This window comes from Malaclemys terrapin, chromosome 11 (genome assembly GCF_027887155.1).
Source record: "Malaclemys terrapin pileata isolate rMalTer1 chromosome 11, rMalTer1.hap1, whole genome shotgun sequence".
NCBI classification, from domain to species: domain Eukaryota; kingdom Metazoa; phylum Chordata; order Testudines; family Emydidae; genus Malaclemys; species Malaclemys terrapin.
Window position 1 is genome coordinate 67,606,146 of NC_071515.1, and position 18,329 is coordinate 67,624,474.

At 41.7% G+C, this 18,329-nt stretch overlaps 1 protein-coding gene across 3 annotated transcripts in view; it reads left to right on the forward strand.

Moving 5' to 3' along the window:
• SLC12A8 (solute carrier family 12 member 8) overlaps nucleotides 1-11,095 on the forward strand; it is an 87,690-nt gene extending 76,595 nt beyond the window's left edge. For all 3 annotated transcript variants that reach the window (XM_054044529.1, XM_054044530.1, XM_054044531.1), the window contains exons 11-14: nucleotides 198-295; nucleotides 4,608-4,725; nucleotides 6,350-6,410; nucleotides 9,547-11,095. In XM_054044529.1, the coding sequence (XP_053900504.1) occupies nucleotides 198-295; nucleotides 4,608-4,725; nucleotides 6,350-6,410; nucleotides 9,547-9,712 (443 nt within the window). In that variant the 3' untranslated portion in view covers nucleotides 9,713-11,095. The remainder of the gene's footprint in view (nucleotides 1-197; nucleotides 296-4,607; nucleotides 4,726-6,349; nucleotides 6,411-9,546) is intronic.
• The last annotated feature ends 7,234 nt before the right edge of the window (nucleotides 11,096-18,329 follow it).

Genomic DNA, 18,329 nt, shown 5'->3' on the forward strand with positions numbered 1-18,329 from the left:
ACAACCAATGCTAAACCTGGCTAAGCCTGGTCATGCAAGTTGGAAGCCTGAAATTATATCTTGTTTTCATGTAACTTGATGTAGATAGAGGACAAAGATCCTAACCAAGGGGTAACCTGGCTGCTTCCTAGGATGTAGCTCTACTTCATCACCTGTGTTGGTTTTGTAATGCTTCTGTTTTCTTTTTCTTTCTATAGATACAAACGTAAAGCAACAAAATCAAGAACTAGAAATTCAGAGAATGCCAGTTTCCTTCTACGCCAGATTCTGCAATCACTGGGTTTCCCTTGTTGGTGTAAGTCACTTTCTTTTACTTTGCGCATCGCTTTAGGATGGTAGAAAAGTAAAAATAAATAAATAATAAATCACAATCAATGCAGTTACATATATTGGCAAGGGGGTTTTCATTTCCAGTATCCCAAATCATTATGTGGTTGGTTAATCGTAGAGCTCAGATACACAGGGCTGAATGAAAAGCTTTTAGGGCTTAGCTGTGACTTTGCCATGAGCCCTGTGTGTGTGGCAGTGCATTGCTTGGCTGCCGCAGGTATAGCCCAGGAAGGAGGTTATGATTCCCAATCCCCAACCTCAGCAGTGCATTGGGGGCAAGTACCCTGCATCTGCACGCTACCTGGTGCACTTGTGCTGCCCTATGCATTGGGAGGGGGGGCACAGAGCCAAGGGTCTATCCATTCTCGCTCCGCCCAATCACTGCCCACCTGGGCCAGTGGGAAAGGGCTTAGTGACTCTGCAGAGGATGCTTTCACCTACCACAAAATGCAAATAGTGGGCGTATGCTGTCTTATTCCCTTTCATGTGTGAGCAGGCCAGACCAGGATCTCACTAAAAGTCAACATGGGACAGAAGTGGTTGATCTTATTTAAATAGTGTGGGAACTCCATAATTTTAGAGTCCCAACCTAGGATCTGACTTCCTGCTTCCAATCCATATTTAGGAAGAAAGGGATACATTCTGCTCTTAGTCTTGCTGATGTAAATCCAGAGTTACTCTGGATTTAGGTGGTGTAACCCAGAGTAGAATGTAGCCCATAGTAGTTAGAGACTGGGGTCTAAGGAGCAAGACGAAATGTAGGCCGATGCCAAAATAAGCAAAACAAGACTATGAATGAGACAGTGTAAAATCAGCTTGAAACATCGTTGGAAGCCCAGGCTGTGATTTGCGAATGAGATGAATATGGCTGTGATATCTTGCACCATGATTAACCTCACTGCAGCATTTTGAGGCAACTGCACTTTTCTCAAAGTGGTTTTTCAGAGACCAGCAGTTGTGAAGTTACAGGAATCAGTCGGTAAGACCTGGCTGATCACACTGGCTGGGTGTGCACATTTCTATGGGTCCTTTTCGTAGATGGCAGAAGAATGCCATCTTTGCTGCTTAAAATGAGATTCCACAATTAGCCAATTGGGGGTCCATTGTTTCGCTCAAATTTCTGGCAACAGGTGAGGAATCCATGTGCTGCCTATGTCACATTCATCCACTTGCCTTCCTGCCATTGAGGGTGGTATTCAGTCTAGGGGTCCTTCTGGACACTTCACTACCTGTAAAGTTCAGTCCTACTGAAAGTGACATAGGCATATATGATGATGTATATCATAGTAATACCTAATGCGAACAAAAATTGTGGAAAGTTTATTAAACCTCATACTTCAGGACTTAAGTTAATCTCTAGTTATTACAGATCAGGGTGAAACCTTCATGGGGGGCACATTACCCTACATCTGCCGATGGTGAGGTTCCTACCCTTCCTTTGAAGCATCTGGTGCTGGCCACTGTCAGAGACAGGATACTGGGCTTCGGGTCTGATCCAATCTGGCAATTCTTATGTGTTGTGGTATAAAGGTTTTAGAAGCGCTAATGTTGGGTGATCGGCACAGTTTACTCAGGGTTTTGCCACTCAGAAGTGAAATTTCTAATCCAGACTTGTGCTGCTAGAATGTGAATACCACATGCATTCTGTAAGTGCCACCTACGTATCAGAAAACTATTTTAGGAATGTTTGCATTTTGAGTGGGACTATCTTTTATCCTTCCACCTCTAAAGCCCAGGTGCCTTACTTAGCATGAATCCCACTGTACAGGGCTCACTGCACATCATCAAAATATCTGACAATGACCTAAAAAGGCTGGTATCTCGGGGCCTTTTCAGACCAGAAAGAACATGACTAGTTCCATTGGGAATCTCCCCCTTATCATTGGTGTGAAGCTCCCCTTTCTAGCCGTGCAGTGTAGTCAGATGTCAGCTTAGAAGCCATGCCATTTTTATGTATCAAAGAACCGTTACTGCATAGAATTTTGCTTTCCCCAGACCTAGGGCAAGAGTAATTTTGGAGGGAAATCCCACCTTTGGGGAAGGAGGGGAAACATTTCTCTTAAAAATCACAGGTGTCTGAAGCAGTTGAGGGATTTGGAACATTAAAATAAGTCTTGGGGAGATGGATTGGAGCAGATGGCAGGAAAGGTGGTCAGAGGTACATGATAAATGAAGTTATCACCTGGCTTTGCACTTTATCACATGGATATTGTCTCCACATACGTGATTTCATGTATATGTATAGTGAGTACAGTTAAACAACATACAGCGCATTAAATTAAATTAAATATTAAATTACCCACTATCTTTAGCTTGGCTTTGGCAACCACATTTCAAACCACATTGCTCAGTAGCTCATCTGCTCATCAAATGCTAACTGCCAGAGAAAGGCCCTGCTGAACTGTGATGAGATGGGTGGGATGAATGTCAGGTGTCTTTTCCTGAGTGGATGAAATCTTCTAAGCAGCTGCAAGCTAACATCTACATTTTGGATCAGTAAACAGCGTGGTTCCCAAATACTGAGCTCCTATAGCACGACTGCGGTTAACACCTCACATAAGCATGGGGGAATTCTTACATTTGTGTAAAGAGATTATTCTGACATTGTTATTAAAGCAGACTTGGCTTCTGTTGAATGATTTGGCTTGGAAAGAGACCATGGTGGATAACTGGGGCTCGGGTAGCTACACAGAGATTTAAAAGTCTTGATATGGAAGCTTAATAATATATGTGCATATCTATAAATATACTTGTTGACCCCTTGCCTTTGTCTGCCCCGCTCCCCTGCCTGCTCAGCTCTGGCAGTAATGCCAGCCTTGACTTGCTTAACTGTTTCTCCTACAAGCATCTCCATGCTGTCCCCCAGACATGGAACATGCTTCCTGAGCTGGCATGCAAAGACACTATTCTGACCCCCATTCAGACACCTCCTGACAACCCACATTTACCCTGACACCTATGAGACTCTATGGATGGTGCGCCTGAGGATAACAGGGGGATACTCTGTATGGATACATTTTTTCAAAAGTGCCTAAGTCCCTTTCTGAAAGAAGTCTAGGCCCATACCCTCAAAGGCACCTAATTGAAATCAATGGGAGTTAGGCACCTTAATCCCTTTCAGGATCTGGGCCTTAGTCACTTAGACACAATGGGACTCAGGCTCCTAAGTCACTTTTGAAAATGAAACTTGGATGCTTTTGAAATTATATCCTGTATTTTTAAATTGGTAATACAGAGTTTGATAATACAAAGGGTTGACTAAGCAGTCACCTTGACCACTTTACTTCTAGGTTGAGTCCCTTCTCCTGTCTATCGTATCTTTCTGTTTTTTTCTGTGTAAGCTCTTTGGGGCAGGGCCATGCCTCCTGTTATACTGGTACAGCATCTTACACATAGGCGGTGCTACAGAAGGCAAATAAGAAAATAGTAATAATGATGATTATGTTGTAAGGCAGCTGCATCATAGAGTTCTCTCATCATTATAGTAATGACCTTTGGGCGAAATTCTGCTGCATGTTGAAAGGTGGCAAATCTCAACCCGTCTATATGATGGGTGAAAAATTTGGGAAATGTTCATCCAAATTTGCGAAAAACAAGCAAAAAGTCACAAAGGAATCAGGTTTATGGCCTTATCTGAAGCCCATTGAAATTCTGCTGGCTTTGATGGGTCTAGCGCATTTCCATTTTGTTTGGACTAGGAGCCACAGAGAAGTCTATCTTCGCTCTCTGTATATCACCCAGCCATGCTCTGTGGCAGCTGTCGGCCCACTCCTATACAGAGGAGAGGTAGGCCAGAAGACCAGAGGGTACGGCCAGGAGATCTATGTTTATCTAGAGCTACTGGTTAAAACTCCAGAGGAGGCACTGGGGGTGCAGAACGTAGGTTTTCGGTAGGATATAAAATGGGGGTGGTTTGGTGTACAGGGTTTGGCAATACTGGTGAAGGTGGAGTTTCTGATGTTCAAATGACACCTTGAAAGCTCCAGTGCTGTCATATTCAATAAAAATACTGGATTCTCATAGGTACAGGCCGCTTTTTATTTGACTTCATCAAAGGCATTGGCCTGTTTTCATCTTGAAGAATAAACTCCTGCTCTGGGCAACCCCCCTGTATGGCTGGTAATACTGCCCCAGGATCCAGAGCATTGCCAGGTCTTGCACAAGATCAGAAAAATGGCAGAAAACATCCTCTGAATTTTGCAGGAAATATTTGTTAGCGTAACAGTGAAATACAATCATGCTCTGTGTAGTAATCCTGAACACTGCATTTTCAACAGGCAATCGGATCGCTTGTAATCATGTTTGTCATTCAATGGATCTACACTCTCATTAATTTGAGTGTAGCAATTATTCTATATTTCTACATTGGCCAAATGAGTCCTGGACTACCCCCTGGTGAGTATTCTTAATCCATGGCATTAAATCATCTTAGATACCTATTACATTTTAATTGGAGTTAATTTGAAATTAAGGCATTTTCATTTAACATGTGAGTTACACATTACAAATGACAGATTTTGTTTCCTTGCTAGTTTATTGTAAAATTTGATAATTGACTCTTTAAACGTAGTTATATATTTGTCTCTGGCTACAATTAGCATTACCAGATTAATTTTTGGTTCTGATGAGTTTAAACATGTTTAAAAGTTAATAAACTGTTTTGCTATGCTATAAAATAAATTAGAAAGAGTAATTACTATAAGTAAAAGCACTGGTATTAAGAGTTAATAGGAATTGCAGATATTAAATGTATTACATCAATGGCTAATCTATAAATACTCTTTAATAAACCTAATTAGTCAATATAAATCTACCTGAGAAAACTGCTGTGAAAATTGGAATTACAATAAGTATCTCATTAAATCTCAGTGTTTTTAATGGCAAAACAAGAGGGCCTTTTGATTCTGAATTAAACTGGTTGAATATGTGAGGAACATAATCTGATACTCTTAAGCAAAAGGGCATTGAAAAGGTCTATGCATGTGATTGGTTTATACTATACAGGTTCAAAATTAAATACTAAAGTAAGTTCAGAAAGCAAGTTACCGTAGCCTACATTTCCTTGGTATATATGTGGTGGGGATCAATGTGTTGACCTCTGTGTGTGCATGTGTGGGAGGGCGGGTGCACAAAATTTTGGAGGAGAAAAATCAATGGAACTTCGAAAGTCAATGGGATTTGAGTTCCTAAATCACTCGCACACTTTTGAAAATATCCTCTTTTGATAATTTAGACTTGAGGTTGCTAGATTGCAGATCCCATGAACGCAAATTGTAAGAAACATAGAAATAAGCAGTTAAGTTGTTGAATGTTCCATCTACCCTCTACACATCAGTTCCCCACTTTTCAGCCTCAATTTCTCTCTGATATGGAATATTGGGGCAGAGTAAAGGTTATTAGGAGTACCTTAACTCTATCTTTCCATATTTTCCAACATATTATTTGAAAGATTTACCTTAACTTAAAATGTCCTAGCTTTTCAATCTTTGTTTTTCATACAATTTGAACATGCTTTTGAGTTTTCTCCCCCTTAAATGATCACTACATTTTGTCACTACCTCTACCAGTAGAGGAGGCAATGTTGCCTAGTGGCTAGAACACTGGCTTGGCACTCAGGAGTCCTGGGTTCTATACCCAACTCTGCCTAGGTGATCTCAGGCAAGTCACTTCACTTTTCCCCATCTGTAAATGGGGATAGTGATACACACTCCTTTGTAAAGTGCTTTGAGATCTACTGGAGAAAATATAGGGGAAATTGTTATTACAGTTTAATAAAGCTTATGTCTAGGAATAATCAATGGTTCTCTTCAGGTTACGTTCTTGAGAATCTTTAAAAGCTTTCATGTATGGGGAAAAATGAAACACATTCTCACAGTTATTAAACCTGTAACCTTTTGTGTAAGTAGGGCTAATAACAATATGCACATTTGTTTGAGATTTTATTCCAAGTCTAGATCATGTAAAGCTATTATGAGAGAATTAGCAGCATGGTGACTTTTCATGTGTTTTCCCTCTGCAGGGGCAGCAGCTAACTTCAGTTTTCTCAGCTGGATTAAGTTAGGTTTGGTCAGCTCATGCAGGTTGGTACTAATCACTTGGTGGTGACATAAGTAATGCTCACGCTTAACAATAAACAATTGACATTGTGAAAAAATGTGGCGGTGTGTTGCAGAATTGTTACACACCTCTTTTGGTGTATTAGAGTTCCTTGATATAACTGATATCATCTTGTATTTAGAGTGCTGATATGGCTAGAGAAAGTGACTATGTAAAACTATTTACTACTTAACTCAATAGACCTGCCCCCTTTGTATATTCAGAGTTGTATGTGCTTACTTTACTGGCAAAAAATAAATATTTACTCCTATTTACTAGGGAACCTTTAGAGCACCGCAGCAGAGGCTGCACAGACCAATTACTCTTTAGAAATCAGAATGGTTCACCCCACTGTGTAGACAAGCCCTGTATGTGCTAGATGGCAATATTCTAATCCAGAATTTGGATGGGAATGCTAGCGATGATACTGGCTAGTGTCAATTCCTGGAGGAAAGCAGAGGTCGGGTTCCAGGTTCCACACAGCTTGCTATTCAGAAGAGGAGATGATGACTGTTTCTTGTTGTATTTTAGTATAACACCATTGGTGCGCATGGTGTTTTTTAGATATTTATTTATTTATTACCTAAAGACCTCAAGCAAGATCGCGGCCGCATTGTGCTAAGTATCTGTGCATAGCGATCAAGACTTCCTGCCCCAAAATGTTTACAGTCTAAATAGACGAAGGGTGGGAGGGAGATGGGAGTGAAGTGACTTGCCAAGATGCCCCAGCAGGTCAGTGGCAGAGCAAGGAATAGAGCCCAGACATCCTGACTCCTAGCCCAGGGGCCTCTCCAATAGACAATCTGCCTCCCCTATATAAAAGAAGACAAGGGACCTGCCTTGAAGACTTTTTTCAAAGGTGCCAGTCCTGCAAACCCATAATCGTGTGTATAACTTTACTCCTGTGACAATTGGGATTACTCCCAGGAGTAAAGTTTCATACCTTCATTAGTGTTAGCAGGATCAGAACCTGAGTTAGACAAAATACAGGCAAAGGAGGGGGAATGGCCTTGAATTAAGCTTTCTACGTGTCTTATTAGGTCCAGGGGTTTCTCCCTTTCTCTTTTCACATTGTTCATTTGTATTATGATGTGAGTGAAAGAGAAGAGTTATGAGGTGAGGCATGAGAACAGGGTGGATGGATGGGTTCGTGCTAAAAGGCTAGTCAGAATTAGTCATTGCGTAGTGAGTCAGACCCAACAAGAGGATCTGTGTCCTGTACACTATGTCCATCCAATTCCCCCTAGGTGTATATGCACATTAATTATTTGCTTTATATACACACATTGCAAAGGTAGAGAATGATCCTCCTCTCCTGACACCTCTGTGTATTTTTTATTCCCACTTCAAATCTCTGTGGACCATTCCATACCCAACTCCTGCAATAGAGAGCTGCAGTGCAGCGGATGAGCAATCCACCGTGTGGGCGTTCAAAGAGAAATGTTCCCCCTGTAATGAGCCAGTTCCACACCTTTGGGTAGATGTGTCACTATTACCGGAGGTTCTTATACTGCAGCTTGGCAGCTTGATAGAGTCCTTGGTGCCTTTTGTCAGTAGTATTGATCGGTTGAGACACAGCTAGAAAGGATCCAGTGTCAGGCTGGCAGCAGTCCAAGTTAGAAGTTGATCTTGTTTCTCTCTTGTCACAAGATGAAATCTCTCTAATTTAGACAGCTGGTAGGGTAGCCTTCTAATAATGCCTGCAGTCAATTCCCAGCACAGCTTTTTTTGCTTTTTCTAAAGCACACCCCTGACGCTGTTTTATATCCACAATATCACACAGAAATAAATTGTGGGTGGTTTGGCTTCAGATTTATTTTTACAAATTGCAAAGCAAGGTGGGAAAGGACATTTTAACGAGACTGAGGGCCCAATCTTGGAAGATGCTGAATGAACTTTAAAGGCAGCTGAGGGCTCTTTGCCCAATCAGGTTACTTATTCAAATATTATATATGGATGTAACAGTGTCACCAGCTTTCACAATTGCATTGTGAGTCATGTGAATTTTGACGTGTTTCTCAAACCCCAGCTCCTGGAATCAAGAGATGCCATGAAAATCTCAGCTTACTTTTTTTTTTGTTAAATGAAAGTTTCTAGACCTCATGGATGCAGAGAAAAGCTTGAAATCATGAAGAGTGTCCATCCTAAGGAGTCAGAGGCAACAATAAAGAATCTAAAAATTTTAAAAATCTCAAGACTTTTAAGCCAATCTCATGATTTTTTTATCCCAATTCATGATTTTTGAATCCTTGAGATTGACAATACTGAGTTGCCTAAATTTAGGCCCCTAAATTTGAAAAAGTTCTCTTGAATACAGTGGATTATATTCTGTAGACAGAGAGCTCACTAAAAATCTTAGGGCTGGTCCACACTGGGGCGGGGGATCGATCTAGGAAACGCAACTTCAGCTACGAGAATGGCGTAGCTGAAGTCGACGTTTCCTAGATCGAACTAAGTTTACTTACTGCGGGTCCACGTGGCACAGGCAAGCTCCCCCGTCGACAGCGCTTCCTCCTCTCGGCGAGCAGGAGTTCCGCAGTCGACGGGGGAGCGCTTCTGGGATCGATTTATCGCATCCAGATGAGATGCGATAAATCAATCCCAGAAGATCGATCTCTACCCGCTGAATTGGGCGGGTAGTGTGGACCTAGCCTTACTGTAGAATAAAGTTACATTGATTGACCTTTACCATTACGAGCAGGATGACTAGAAGTAGATCCTTTTCACTTTTCTGCAACCACATTACCTGTAAACTTTGGAAAAGGGTTGGTAAGATATATGACTATCCTTTTTATTTGTTAGCAGCCACAAAGTGCAACTGTAATTGAAGCAAATTCTGCCTCACTTTATGTGGCTGAAGAACTTTTTGGAGCAACTGGACAGCAACCAAGGAGAGGAGGGATATTTTTGTAAGCAAGGTTACTATTTTTTTCTAGTAGAGGAAAATGTTCTCTGAGTTCTGCAACTCACATAGCCACCAAGAAAAGTTTTTAGTGTCTTTTTTCTAAGTCTTTGTGCATCAGAGGTTCGATTTGTTTTGTTTACATAGTTCAAAGCACAGCTGCTGATAGATTGGGAAACAATGGGACATCTGAAGGTTGTGTGTTTGTCTGTTTTCAGGAGAAGGCCATCCCCAGAGGAGCAGATTGTTGTTACACCATCCTTTGCAACAGTTGGCATGGAGACCACTCAGCTCACTGAAGAGAATGCAGATTTTGCCTCTCGAGACCGCTACCACCATTCCTCTATTATCAGAAGAGAAGAATTTGTCAATCAGTTTCAGTAAAAAACAAAAACGGATCCGGCTGTTCACTCCAGCAGTCGTTTAACACTAATCGCTGTTGTGGCACCTGGTAAAAATACTTGAATAATGTGACTATATTTTTTTAATGCTTCCACTGTTTGGGGTTGTGTCTTTTTATTTTATTTTTTTACAAAGGACAAAGTTTGCAATTTTAACTAGGATTCCATATCCTATCCAGTTTAGCAAAACAAATTAAAGGACTATAGTAAAGTGATCAGTAACTGAGGACAATAGCATTAGAAATCTAAAGAATTCAAATCCTGTACACACTAAATATTACAAAAACTATAAACGCTTGAAGAATGCAACTTGAAACTTCCATGGACTGACTATGGAGGCAGTGTGATCTTTTGGTTAGAGCAGCAAGCTGAGAACTAGGACTCCTGGGTTCTGTTCTCAGCCCTGCCACTGATTTGGTGCAAACTTAGTCTAGTCACTTTACCTCTTTATGCCCCAGTTTTCCTGCCTGTAAAATAATATTTTTCTACCTCACAGGGGTGATGTGAGTTTTAATTAATTGGTGCTCATACAGTGCTTTAAGGCATTTAGATGAAAGGCCGAAATGGTGAAGGCAAGAGGATTATGAAGTGTGTTCAAAATTGGAATCAAATCCGTTCATTTAAATTTATGAACTCTTCTGTATCACGATGAACTCTTCTGTATCGTCATACTGTGAAATTATGCTTTATCAGCACTAAATAGCTATTTTCAACATCACTTCAGAAATGAGGATTGGGAGAGGCTGAATCTTGAAACATAGGCGATAATCTGGGGACCCTCTTTCTGAAGGTCTACAGTGTTTCCAAATACAACCTGTCCCAGTTAAAATAATAATTTATATAAACGAACAAAAAGTACCTATTAGGATATATGTGGCCACACCCTTACTTCAATCAGAAGAAGAAATGTATCACTTGTATTTAGTCCTTCAGATAGGAAACAATGCAGGCAAAGCTCCTGGGGAGGTCTGAAATGAAGGAGCAGGCCTCAGGAGTATGTAGTAAAATAGTAGTGAGCACTGCAAAATAAGTCTGGGCATTTAAAATGTATTAAAAAAGGGAGTGATAATTAATTTCCTTTAATCTTTGAGTCTTTCAGTTTTTTTAGTGTTCAGTGCCATAATACCAGATCTCTGCATCTGCTACAGAAAAAGCTCTGAATTCCTGCTAGCTTTGGGACCAATGCTACTAGAAGGGGCTGAAGGCCCTTGACTCCCACTGTACTTGGTGGGAGCTCAAGGCATTCACCAGCACCTCACAGGGTCAGTCCCTTTGAGCGCTGTTTCTACCATGTGATATTTTCCTGCAGGTGGAAGGAAACCAGCTTTACCAATGAAATCATGAATAAAGTAATTCTGGGATGCTACTGAAAGTTTGCTCCGCATTTTAATTTTCTGCTTTAGTCACAATTCAGTATTCCTTAAATGATCGCTCTTGTGAAAGTTAAAGGGATGCTGTCAAATTAACTCAGCCTGAAGGTTGACCCACCCCAAGCTGTTTTATGTTAGAAACATTCATTTCAGGATTCCTTAGTTACGTTTCTTTAAAACAACAACTACTACTACTACTACTGATAGAAATACATAGAGATGGTCCTGAGCTCTGTTCTGATCTAGATTTGATCTTCCCCAAATATCAAGAAGAGTTGGATCTGATATTCTGGTTTTGCTCTGTACTCTAGATAAAAAAGTTTGGATGTTGATCCATACTTCCCTTAAGTTCAGTGGGATTCTGAGCCAGTGTATATCCACCTCTTAAACTAAAGCCTAATCTTTTTCCTAATGTAGGACTTAATCTTAAACCCACGGATCTCCATGTGAGTCTTGCCATTGACTTAAATGGTGCAAGATTGGACCTGTAAATGGACTTGTTGTGATACAGGATGCTCAGAGATAGTGAACCTGTATAGATTTATCTGTGAAGACACTTCAGGTGCTTTTTTCCTGATATCTTGCCTGTGAAAAGATCAGTTCAAAGCAGAGACCTATTAGCAGAAATCTTCAATAAGGGGCAATTTTGATTAAATGTTAAGGTCAAATTAACCATAGTATGACCTTGTAAACTGTGTTTAATGTAGTTCTGCAATCGGCAACCTTTTCTTCATGCTGATTTGGGTTCTCAAACCACCTGGCACATGCTGTATTTGTTCCTTTTACAGTATGATACGTAGCCATAGTTCTATAATAAGGGCCATATATTGCAAAATTTCATGCACTTAAAACTTAGCAGCATCTACATATGCTGCTGCTCATTCCATCTCAAGATGCTCATTCAGCCCCCCATTTTTCTGAAATAAGGCATTTCAATAAGAGAAAAGCACATAGCACAGCATGGTATGAGAGATGGTTAGAAAGTCTTTGTTTTACATTTTCTTTCTTAGGTCCTAAACAGTTTAATGCCCTCTTTGATATCAGAGACAGCAAACAGAAGCAAAATATCTAAGGGGAAAAAAATGTCCCTTTACTACCCATATCTTGTTTGGGAAATGTGTTAATTAAAACCAGATGACTGGTTTTGGTGTGGAATGTTTAAATATCAGACACCGCAGTTCGTTCCGTTATCCGTCAGACGTAACAATGTGAAATACAAACAATAGTTTCTAGCTTTGTGCAATGAGGTTTGGATTGTGCACCATTCATGTTGTTTTATCAATGTCCGTGTGTCAGAAAAAGCAGAACAAACATCAAAACACATTTTACCTCTCTCAAAAACTCTCATTCCATCTTAATGTTCTCTGACACGACTTTGTGCTGCTTGCCCTGTAACAATACTGTCAGTTATACTGGGCTTTAATGTGGGAAATTCAGTCCTGTGCAGAGGCCTAGCACAAGGCCATAAACACCACTTAAAGAATATTTTGGGGGCTCTGAAAGCGGACTTCAGCACTGCACAGGGTTTTGTTGGCCTTCTGCACAACAGTGAATTTCACCCTACTATGATGAGACAAATGCATCAGGATTAGCATGTCCATAGTTTTGCTCTGGCAATAATATGGCGTTGCTGTTGCAGCGTAACTTCCCTCAGGAAGGATGGCGCTTGTTGCATTAGATGGAGTATGAACTGAAATACATGGTTTCGTGTACTTGTGTGCCAGTGAAATAATCCATCTCTCTTACAAATGGGCACAATGCTATGCTGTCACAGCAACATGAGTGTAAGACATCACACGCACACCCTGAGTGTGCACTGAACACGGGAGATCACGTTACAGCGAAAGTCTATTTTAACCATGTATCGTCTGGCTAAAGGGATAGGCTGCTCCCGCTCTTGGAAGGGTTAAATATTAAACTTTAATAATTGCCTCCATGACGGAAGAAGAGCTTTTTATCATTGCTGAATAGAAAATAGTTCTAATGGTGCAGAGAGAGTTACCTGAGTAAGTAGATAGGGGGATGGAAGATGGCAGCTCTCCGTGGCATTGTCTCCTTGGTCCAGATCCACAACGGGACTTAGGTACCTAAACCCCAGACTTAAACACCTCAGTTCCAGTTACCCCACTGAAAACCAGTCAGAGCAGAACGAGGCCCATTGAATAATTAAATATGTTCTAAAGCGACACCATGCTCAAAGAGCCAGCTGTGTTTCGGGACAAGATTGAGGTGCACTGGCAGAGCTGCACCAGGGCCAATTTAAGGTAACGCTCTCAGTCTCTCTCTTTCATGAGCACCAAATGAGCAGAAGGAAGAAGCAAAAACTCTTGATGTGAACTGAGCAATGCTACAAGTTAACAAAACAAATGTGACTTGTGCTCCTCTTCCAAAAACATCTGACGTTAGAGAAACCTTCATGGGCGTGAAATATTTTTTCTTGCCCTTTTCGGGAAGGAAGAGTGTGGGTGGGAATTCGTTACTATTCCCCACCCTACAGCAACCTATCACCAGGTTAGTAACTTCCCTTGAGCAGAGTAACTCTAGACTCTGTGAATTGCATGAAGATCTAATTTACCTTAAGATCAGTTCAGAGAATAGCTCTGAGAGGTACCTGTGCTAGCTACTCCCAGACAAGTACCCTTTGGTTACTATCACTAAGAAAATGTCCTGCTATTTCTGCTTCAAATACTTCATATACTTGGACCCTCATATACTTCAGCTATCACCATAACTATTTTGCTTTGACTCCACAGATTGATTGATAACAAGCTTTTTTTAAAGAAGAAAACTGTGAAATAAACATGATTTGTAAAAGGTCATTCAACCTAGGAAAGAATTATTTAAATAAATGTACAGATCTCAAGAAGAATTCTGGTTTATTGTTAATACTGTAATGTACATTTGGTGGATTGTGGTTGGGTACGTTTTCTACACTGCTCTTTCCAATGCGATTATCCTGCTAGCAAAACAGGCCCAAAGTGTTGTGAAGCCGCCATTTAAATGTTTTACTATTTATTTGCGTTATAGTAGGATTTAGAGGCCCCAACTGAGACTCGGACCCAGCAGGGTGCTACACAACCATGTAGCAAGAGACAATCCCTGATCTGAAATACTTGCAATATAAATAGTCAAGAGCAATAGCAGGCAGGAGCAGTATAATAGCCGGGGAACTGAGATACTATGAGAATAAGGGGCTAGGGGTCTGTGGCCTGCAATGTGCAGGAGGCCAAACTAGATGATCATGTATGGTCCCTTCTGGCCTTAAAGTCTATGAGATACTTAGTTGGTATAAATCATCATAGCTCCATTGAAGTCAGTGGGCTTGGCCCTGTGTAATTTGTGCCAGGTCACACAGGGAGTCTCGTGGCTAGGCCAGGAACAGAACCAAGGTCTATAGCTCCCAGTCCAGTGTCATAACTATATCTCACCTCATGGGTATCTCGCGGCCCGTCCTGACTTTTGGTGTATGTTTGAGTTGCATGACCAGGCTAAGGAGAGAGACAGCTGCCATTTTCAGTTCTGCAGCTTAGGTGATAGTAATAGGAGTGATATGGGAAACTAGATAGAGAACAACCAATCACAATACATTATATTGAAGACACGTTGATCCTGTAGATTCTACAGATTATGCTGCTCATGATATTATATAAGCTATTGGGAACTGGGCCAATCTGTTACCAGTGAGACAGTGTGTTTTACCGACCCACTGGAATTTCAGACTGGGAAATTGGCTTTGTTTCCTGAACTTAAAGGCGCAGCATTATATTTAAATCTCCAAGGAAAGAAGATCAGGTTAGCTGAATTGCAAGTAATGGCCCCAGAATTATAATTAAAGTTAGTGAGAGTCTGAGATTCCTTCAATCTCTGGGCCTCTCTGTATTCAGTCAAGATATGCCTTTAGCTGTACAGAGACAACTAGTACTTTGATCTCACTTAGAAAAGGGGGTTACCTGGGTCGGAGGCACAGAGAAAAGAAAAGTGTTACTGGTGACTCCGGATTTGGTAGAACCTTTAAAAATAGCTACCTAATCGTTTCACTTCTATTCCCAAAATAGCAGTGGCATGTTATTGGGACCTAGATTTGGAGGTCTAGATTTGGGACCTAATGTTTAAGATCTGAATCACAGTGTGATCCAGGGCTAGTAAAGAGTCTCCATGACCAAATGTTCTAGTGGAGATGAGGATGTGGTTGCTAATTGCTGGCCTAGGAGCTGCACGGCTCAAAATTGGGGCTACTTGCATGGATAACATTGGGATTTTTTGGGCCTCCAGGCAAAAAATCTTGCCCCTCCTCCCACCCCCAAGCAATGAAGTGCATTGCTTCATTGAATGCATTGGACCTGAAAGCACTGGGACTATCCCTTCAGTTCTGCTGTGAGCGCGTTGAGTTGGCACTTGCATGCCTTCTGCTGTGCTGATGCTGGCTGAGTTATATGGCTGGGCTGGGAATTCCCTCCATCTCTGGTCCTGATGCTGAGGGGATGAAGGGTGAGCAAAAGTAATCAGGCCAGGAGTTGCTGAGGCTACAACAAAGCCCTGAGTAGACACTTACCTCATTTGAGCAGTGGAGCACCTGCCCTGAAAAGGACCGTCTAGTATTGCAAAACCAGTCACTTTCACTTCAACTCCTGCGCAGTTTTTAAAGTGCACATGCACTTATGCTTAGGAAACAACTACAGCAATATGGCAGCTACAGAGCTGCTCCCCTCAGAGTGCAAGGCAGTCACCATTCAATTCAGTCACAAGTGGAAGGTCTTCGGAGGTGCACGTAAGGGCAAGCCTATTGTAGCGAACACCTTGTGTGCCTATTCTCTCATGTGTGCAGGGTGAAAAGGGATGAGCGTGGGCAGAGAATGGGGGTATCGAATGAGTCATGGGCTTAAATGTGATCCTCAGCACACTAACGAGGCACCTTCTTCTCCCCCATCCTTGACCTCTCTCCAGATGCTAGGCAGGAGTACACTAGTGGCGGTGCAGCCGCAGGCTCGGTTTCCCCTGGCTTTTATACCCTGCTCGATACTTTTAACCTTACGCTTGTGCATGCAGCCCTTGGTGCCTGGCCTGTATTCCAAGCTATTCCTAGCTGATGACTTTATTAAAAATAATGAGTTTTTACTACTTGACATGTCTATTGGCACTGCCGAACCAGCATAGCTAAGTCAGAGAGTGAGCTGGAGTCTGCTCTGGCTTGTGCATCACCGGGGTTAGTTAAGGGCTGATTTAAATGGCTACTCTGGATCGATACAGATGTACATGAAAGCAGAATTTGGAACTAATTTTCAGCTGCAGAATTTTGCTCCAGGAACCGGAAAGGATGCAGCTTGACTCTTGCATCCCAAGAGAATTTTGTGGGGCTGACTAAGTTAGGAGGAGAAAAAAAAAAAACACTTGCAAACTAAGCCAGGTTAATCTGGAGTCCCTGTGCCCGATCCAAAGGGAGCCTTTCCATGGACTTTGGATCAGGCTCCCAGAGAGGCATTAAGCACGGAACCCTGCAAAGCAAAACTTTTCGTGACTTCTTTTGGTCAGAACAGCAGCTGCATTTCTGGAGTGACTGTGGCATTATCTGTTGAATCCACTATCGCTTCAGGATAAGGGAGCCTCCCTACATTGCCACATTATTTATAGTTTTATTGTTGACCATTTCCAACCTTGTGTTTGCTGCCACACAAGCGCCTATCTGCAGTGCTATGCAGGCTCTCTGCAAGGAGCTGGGTTCCTGTTATTGCTGGAGCACACAGCTGCTTCTGGGTGGGAGGCCAGATCACTGTCATGAAAACAGAGAGTTGGTTGGAGGGAGGGAGATTTCTTCCAGAAACTTTGGGATATGACTTTTAATATTTGGAATTTGCATTGGTTGTGTGAAAGCGGATGGTTTCCACTGCAAATGGAAGTGACTCTGTATTGTATATACAGCTAGAGAGAGAACTTTGAAAAATGAAAAGGCAAAGAAATGCACCTGTAACTTTATTGGATCCAAATGTTTCTCATAAGCCTTGGCAAGAGTTTCTTTTTATATTTTTGCTGTGCAGGCTTTCCGGTGAGCTCTGAGGGGGCTAGAAGTCACTAGCACTATCCAAACTAAAGCTGGGTGTATACTGTTCTAAAAAATGTTCAAAACTTCTAATGGTGCTTCGTGGACTCATTGGATTTGACTATGTTCATGACCCTTTATTGATTTATTACCTGTAGTACCTAGGAAGCCCAGTCATGGAGCAGGCCACTATTATTCCAAGGCGCTGTCATCTTCTTCTTTCGTATGTCTGATGTAGAGCAGCAACTACAATTTCATCTGAAGTTGATCGAGTCAAATGGCTACACCAGGAGTAGCAGAATTTATTACAGTGATGCCTCCTTCGTATTTATAAATTGGGCAGTGGATGGTGATGTGTTCGACGGTCTTTCGTGGGAAACCACACGCGCACACAGGGAGTCCTTAATTTTCCATTTGTGCATTAGATGTCTGCATCTACCATGGTTGGTTCGAATTTGATTCAGAGTTGACCAAGATGATGGTGGAAGGTCAAACACAGGAACCTTTTGCGTGGGATCCAGCACAAGGTGTTTATTTTTTAAGTCTTGTTTAGCCCAATCTGCTTTCCAAGTCTCTTTCTGATGGTAGCCTGATTGCATGAGACTAAATGAATGTTCCCAGAAAGACTTGCGGGACTTAAGAGGTTGCAGGGGGTGTTATTAAGGTCTTGGTGGATAGGAAGACATTGGTTTTCCTGAATTCACTGAGCTTCATGGAATGTCGCAGCAGTTCGGATTATTGGCAGGGGAGCGATGTTAGAATAGATAGCCATGGTGTTGGAGTCGACTTAAGGGTTCTTATGATGCACCGCATCACTGTATTCAGCTGGGTATCCACAAGTAACTGAATATTGTGCATCTGCTCCATACCGGAGGACAATATTCAGTTACTGAATCACAGAATCATAGAAGATTAGGGTTGGAAGAGACCTCAGGAGGTCATCTAGTCCAAGTGTTATTGCAGATGTTCGCAAAACTGATGCCAATGCACTCCAGGTTGTACCTGCTAGTTTCTCGATTATGTTGGCTCTTGTTTTTATCTTTGCAGCTTCCTTCTCAAGATGATCATGGAAGATGAGGGTGTAGTCAAGTTTCACTCCAATATATGTTGGAGTGTAATTGTGTCACACATTTTTACCACAGAAAGCTACTTTCAGTGTGTTTTTGGCACTCCTATTATCAAGATGAAATACGCTT